Here is a 6,879-nt window from a genome sequence, read left to right as displayed (position 1 = left end):
TCCACCCACCACCCCAGCATCAGACGCAGTGTCTCAGCACTGCTGAGAATGACCTTCCTCCCCGCCAGGCTAGCAAGGAATTCCCGCCCTGAAAGCCCCCCTCCCACCTCTTCCCACTCATGCATATGCAAATCAACCCTCCCTCGGATTGGCTGCGACGCGGTATTCTACGGGGGGAGAGCACCCAAGCGCCCCTCTCATTGGACGCCTCGAAAGCTCATGCAAATGAGAGAACGTTCGCTCTCCTTTGCCTCCCTCCCTTCCCATCAATGCATCACCGTGCTGAGACTTCTGCAGACGGTAACCTTGCGCGTCTCTTACTATCAGAAAGTAGTTCCAAGCTCCCCTCCACTTTAGGGAGGGAATCCGCAGCCCCCCCCAGCTGAGGGCTGGTCTACACCTTTCCCCAGGACCGGTGCTGGAAGAAGGGCAGGAGAGGGAAGCTAAGAGAGGCCCTTCTCCCAGCCACCCCCCTCCCACTCCGCGGAAGGATCTGGGTATGTGGCTCCCAGCATCAAAATATTGTTAAGAGGCGGCTCCTGGGTGTAATTGACCAGAGAAGAGTCAGTGCCAGTCGCGGGCTGTTCGCTGCTGTTGCTGCTCTCTCTGCAGCATTGGAGTGGATTCAGTGGCAGCTTCCAAGAGGAGTGGATTGTATACACACCCAGGGCTTTGATCCCAGCATTTTGGGGCTCCTGGTCAGGGGCAGATCAGAACCAAACCTGGACCAGACATGAAGATCATTGCAATTATTTTTTAAAAATTGCATTTATTTTAAATATTGCATCTATTTTTCATTGAAGTTCAAGGCTTTGATCACCTCTGGAATTCTGCTTTTTTTCTTTTTTTCTTTTGCTGCTTATTTCTGGAAGTTGTTTCCACTTGGGAGAGAAAGAGACAGAGAAATAGATACATTTTAACTACTGGTGGGGAGGAAAAAAGGAAACCAGATCAGCCTGATCTAGACAGCTGGATACACACACCTTGGGAAGGAAGGAGCCTCTTCTGCCTGGCTGCTGATCTACCCACCCTGCACGTCAGCCATTCAGTGTTGTGGTTGATAACTGACTCGAGTGATTGACTGGGACTCGAGTCGGATCGGATTGTGGGATTTCCCCCTCCTCTCCCGGTTTTCTGTTGGCCCTCCTGCGGCTTGGAAGATGTTACTCTCCAAGTTTGGCTCGCTAGCTCACCTTTGCAACCCCAACAGCATGGATCACTTGCCGGTGAAGATCTTACAGCCAGGTAAACGAGCTGTGACAGTCACCCTTCGTGGTAGGGATCTGTGGCGCGTGGTGACAGCTTTTGGGGACAGCTGTGGATTTTTAAAAAAAGAGGAGGGGAAAGCCCCCCCCCCCAAAAAAAACCACAAAATCAGCACCAAGGTTCTAGGCAGCCTGGATGAATTTTCAGCTTGTTTTAAAGTGCAATAAAATCTGATCCTTTATAAGCCCCTAATATTATAATTAATATTATTACTCATATTTTGGTGTTTTGACTGGGAGTGGTATTGCTGTGGTGTCCCAAATATTTCAAGGATAGAAAGGGGTTGAGATCCAAACCTAGGATGTTCCTTTTCACATCATCAAATGGTTTGTTTTGAGTCTGCACCCCTCATCATATTTCCATTCCTGATTTTTTTTTTTCCCTTTTGGGGGAAGGATTAAGACAGCCCAGCAATTGCCATCCTATTAGTATATTCTGTGTCTTTTTTTTTCTTCACTTGTACCTCTCCGCCCTGGTCAATAGATCACTTCCAGCAACATCCTTCTCTGACCCCCTCCTCCCTTTTTTTGCTTTCCTCTTTCCATCTCTAGTGAAAGTGGAGAAGGAGCCGTTCGATAAAATCTATCAAGTGGGCTCTGTCCTTGGCAGCGGGGGATTTGGCACAGTCTATGCCGGGAACAGGATTGCAGATGGTTTGCCGGTAAGAGGAGGCTCTGACTCTTTCTCCCCCTCCCTCCTCCCCTCACCACGAGGCCATTGTTGCTTCCCCTACCACCACCAGCACCCCCAAACATGTAGCTGAAGCAGGGTGGCTGGAAATTCCAGCCTGGAGCACGGCAACTTCTGCTGGGGGGAGCCCCAGAGCAAAATACCCCAGGCTCAGAAATGTCTCCCTACCTGGGATTTCCCATATCTGCTTTCCTAACCAGTCCTTTCTCCTTGATCCTTGCAGGTTGCAGTGAAGCATGTGGTGAAGGAGAGGGTGACAGAATGGGGCACCATTGTAAGTATCCAAGAGTCCGTATCATGAATCCCTTGTGGCATTTGGGTGTGTGTAGTTGCATAAGTCAGGGAGGGATGGCCATTGTTTGGGTGGGTTCCCCTTCCATGCATCTCTAGCCTCTGTTATTGTTTACATTGGGAGGGGAAATTTGACCAGGCTTCTCTTCCCCACCCTCCCCTTTTGACTGCGGCAGCCAGCCACAGAGTGTGGCAGTGGACTTCCCCATCCTCCAGCTTGCTCGTCCTCTCCTCCCTGCAATGCTGCTGGAAATTCCATGTGCAGAAGACTTGTGATTTGTTTTCAAATGGCCACCAAGGGGGGGATTTTCCCCTCGCCCTCTCCCCCCCAACTTGGTATTCCAAAAGCTTCATCATGTCTTCCCTTTTTGCTCTTTTTTTCATCCTCTTTTCCTCCCCCTCCCACTTTCAGGGCGGAGTAATGGTGCCCTTGGAGATAGTCCTGTTGAAGAAAGTGGGCTCTGGCTTCCGTGGCGTGATCAAGCTGCTGGACTGGTACGAGAGACCAGATGGCTACCTGATCATCATGGAGCGGCCAGAGCTGGTGAAAGACCTCTTTGACTTCATCACCGAGAAGGGGGCCCTGGACGAGGAGACAGCACGGGGCTTTTTCCGCCAAGTCCTGGAAGCAGTGCGCCATTGCTACAACTGTGGCGTGGTGCACCGGGACATCAAAGACGAGAACCTCCTGGTGGATCTGAGGACGGGAGAGCTCAAGCTGATTGATTTTGGGTCAGGAGCCATCCTCAAGGACACGGTCTACACTGATTTTGATGGTATGTGCACTCCCCACCCGCCCACACCCCAAAAGTGTGAGTGCAGATGGTTGCCAGAAAACCACTCAGCCCTGAAAGTGCTTCCACTGACACATCCATCCACCCCTCTCTCTTAGTCACCATTCATACCACCTACTGCTCACAGAAGCTATTTCTGCGGCAACAGCCGGTAACGGGTCTGTTGGCAGTGAAATCCTGCTTGCACTGGAGGTGGTTTTGGGGGCGCTGGAGTTGCATAGGGATGGGGAGCGATTCCAGGCAGTGACGCAGCAGTTTATAATTTCCCTGCTTTGGGGAAAAAAAGGGAATTTTCCTAGAGGGCAATGTGTTTACAGTTGACTCAGGAAAACTGGCACTGATCAAGCCTATCTCTGTGTCATTTTTGTCCCCGTACTCTGATCCCCGGTATCCATTCTTCCCTCCCAAACCTTTCTTTCCTCCTTGATGCTTTCAAAGTCCCGCATTGCAGATTGAAGAGAGGCGGATAAATAACCTCTTCTTTTTAAGAAAAGGTTTGATGCTTTTTTAAGAACCAAAGGTTGAGCACGTGTCATCTTTTTTTTGGGGGGAGGGGGAGATCAGAAATCTATTAAGCCTCTTTGGCATAAGGCTGGAGCATGTTCCCCCTTTCAAGGTGAATGTGATTGATGTAAATGAGGGACTTTCCCCCCTCCCCTAGTCAGCTGCAGCATTTAACATCTGTTTGTTGTGAAACCAGAGCCTCCTGACCATGTGACCTTCAGCATCACAAATTCCAGTTTTTATTTGGTATCCAAGTAACCGCTCGGTGCACAGGGAGGGCAGACGCTAACCGCCTCTTCCACTCCGAGCGGATTTTACTGCTCTTATTCTTTGCTCAGGATTTCTTTTCTCTCTCTTAAAAAAGGGGAGGAATGTGTTTTTTAACAAGCTTTTGCAATCACCTAAAGCTGATCGGCCATATATAGTCACACAGACCCGCTTGTTTCACCTTTTTCTTCTTCCTCCTCGCTCTCCTTGTGCCCTCCCTCCCTTTGTCCTTTTGTGTCTATTTTTGGTGCGCTGCTGCAGACGGCACGTGGTCCGGGGGGAAAGGGAGCTTTATGTTAGTAAACAGTCAGCTGATGGGAAGCCAGGCAGTGCGCAGCAACAAAATAGCTCCACCTAAGAGGCCCAATTTAAATCATGATACAATACTAGAATTTTCCATAGATATATTTCCGCACGGAGGGTTTTTTTAAATAGAGCTTTCGTTCTTTTTAAAAGTAACCCCCAACGCAATTGTAGTGCGTAGATCTGCTTGGCTAATGCCAGGGATTTTGTGGTCTTCGGTTACAGGAACACGAGTATACAGCCCTCCAGAATGGATCCGTTATCACAGATACCACGGGCGATCGGCGACGGTGTGGTCACTGGGCGTCCTCCTGTACGACATGGTCTGCGGAGACATCCCTTTTGAACAGGACGAGGAGATCTTGAGGGGACGCCTGTACTTTCGAAGGAGAATTTCACCTGGTAAGCTTTTGATGCTCAAACCTTCCTAAACCACTATTAAGCCCCTGCCTTGGAATGGCGTTTGCCTCTTCTCCAGCCCCTCTCCTAACACCTCTTTCTCCGTATGTCTTTTTCAGAATGCCAACAACTGATCAAATGGTGCCTTTCCTTGAGGCCTTCAGACCGACCCACGCTCGAGCAAATTTTTGACCACCCGTGGATGCACAAATCGGAAGTGGTGAAGTCGGAAGACTGCGACATCAGGCTACGGACCCTTGACACTGATGCCTCTAGCACAAGTTCGAGCAATGAGAGTCTGTGAAAAAAAACAACACCTTGCAAACAGAAAGGGGAGCTGCAAGCAGAAAAAAAAAAGACCATCATGCTGCTACTGCTGCCAGAGTGTAGGAGGGGGCTAGAGGAAGGGAAAGCAACAACAACAACCCCGCATTCATTATTCTGTAGTTTGATCTTTGTCTGAGGGTCTTGATTTTTTTTTATTTCCCCCCTGTTTTTGCTGGTTTCTGCTTTTTTGGAAGGAGAGATTTCCTTTGGAAATGGTGATGATATGGGAGTTTGCAGGGCCAGTACTTAATCTAAAGACTGACCTTTTATTATTATTATTGAGAAAAAGCAGTGACCTCTTTAAATAACATGGTAAAACCTTTTTGCTCTCATAGAGCCTGGACTAGATTTCATTTGCTTTTTTGAGTGCCTTTTTGAAAGCTGCTTCATTGGGACTTTCTTTTTTGAACTGTGTTATGTCCAAAGAAGATCCAGTATGTTATAGGGATTTGGGGGGCCCTTTTGACACTCTAGATGCTGGGGGGGGGGAAGAGAGGAGGCAGTTCCTTTGATGCACTGGAGAACACGTTCAGTGATTGAATGAAGTAGTCCCATCCGCTGGTGATGGAATACTTGAACACAGACATTTCACTCCTTCCTGGCTCTTCCCCCAGCCTTCCTTCCCCTCCCTCCCAGCCAACCTTTGCTGCTGTACACTATATTTCCAACGGGCTGCACAGGTTATCAGCTGTTTATCAGGAACACTCACTCATATTTCCTTTCATCATCTCTACCACTGGGCACAAAAAGAAAAGGCCCTTTCTCAACTCCTCCCCTCCCCCAACCTGCAAGTCTTAAAAGTATGTATGGGGCATGTTAAATGCACAATCAATGCAATATTCAAGGACTTTGTGTGTGTGTGTGTGTGTGTGTGTGTGTTTTCCATACCTGTATAATGTGTTGATGTAAATTTTTGTTTCCCCCCTCCCCCCCCATGTATTATTCAGTTTTATTTATTGTCTGGAGTTTAGAAGACTTCTCACAGTCTCATCTGTGGCTATTTATTTTGGCTAATTTATTTGGTTAGAATTATTCAACACTGTGCTTCTCTCTCACACCTGTCATAAAATTCTGAGGGTTGGTCCACATTTTTTTTTTTTTTTGTGCATTCCTATTTTTTCTCTCTTTTTATTTTGAGGGTTTTTTTTTATTTTTAAGAGGAAAAACAAACGTTAAAAGTCTGACCATACCTGTTTGTTTTCATTTTTGGTTGGAAGATGGAAAATTCTTGTACAAAGTCTAATTTAAGGGAACTAGAATGACTTTAAAAGTTAGTTCAGTATGCCTTTTGTCTGGTATTATTTACATACCAGAACTGTAAAGTAATGCTTTTTGGGAGGGTTTTAAATTATTGACATTGTACAGTCTTTGTTGCGTTGGCTCTGGAAGGAAGGAGGGCAGAGTCATGAACCTTAATTTATTTTAATAGCTGTGTGTTCTGTGATCTGGTTGCATTTATGCAGCTTGGATTTGGATTTTTTTTTTCTCTGTTTAACAGTGTGAAATGTATGGAGATCATATTTTTTTATACAGGTATTTCAATTAAACTTTTTTGTAGATAAATCGGTCTCTGATGTGTTCCTTTGCTGAGCTGAAGAGTGGCCTACCGGATCAATGGTTTAATTTTTCATAGAATTCTAGAGTTGGAAGGGTCCCAAGAGGTCATCTAGTCCAACCCCCTGCCTGTAGCAGGAAATCTTCCTAGAGCATCTCCAGCAGGTGCCTGGCAAACCTCTACTTGAAGATCTCCAGTGAGGGAGAAACCACCACCTCCCTGGATAATCTGTTCTACTGCCAACTTGCCCTTTTAAACATGAATATGTATGTGTCAGAAGACGGAGGTTGAAGGGGGGTAGGTGGGCATATGCTTTTCCACAATAGTTCCACTACCCAGCATCACCCACTGTGTCACTGATTCATGGACACATTGATTACTAGGCAGCACTGCAGGCTAGCTGACTCACCATTCTCACATATCTATAGCAACTGGAAAACACAATGAGTGTCTTGCCTACAGGATAAACATAAATACCCCCAA

The 6,879-nt window shown here is 47.1% G+C and overlaps 1 protein-coding gene across 1 annotated transcript; it reads left to right on the top strand.

Moving 5' to 3' along the window:
* Positions 1-602: 602 nt before the first annotated feature.
* Positions 603-6,404, top strand: PIM3 (Pim-3 proto-oncogene, serine/threonine kinase). Its single transcript, XM_066633991.1, has 6 exons — positions 603-1,245; positions 1,818-1,927; positions 2,180-2,230; positions 2,660-3,023; positions 4,341-4,517; positions 4,634-6,404. Exons 1-6 carry the CDS (start codon positions 1,161-1,163, stop codon positions 4,816-4,818), a joined length of 972 nt encoding a protein of 323 aa, XP_066490088.1. The 5' UTR covers positions 603-1,160; the 3' UTR covers positions 4,819-6,404.
* Positions 6,405-6,879: the final 475 nt, after the last annotated feature.

The sequence above is a fragment of the Tiliqua scincoides genome, chromosome 7 (assembly GCF_035046505.1).
Source record: "Tiliqua scincoides isolate rTilSci1 chromosome 7, rTilSci1.hap2, whole genome shotgun sequence".
NCBI classification, from domain to species: Eukaryota; Metazoa; Chordata; class Lepidosauria; order Squamata; family Scincidae; genus Tiliqua; species Tiliqua scincoides.
This window is presented reverse-complemented; position numbering and strand designations above follow the sequence as displayed.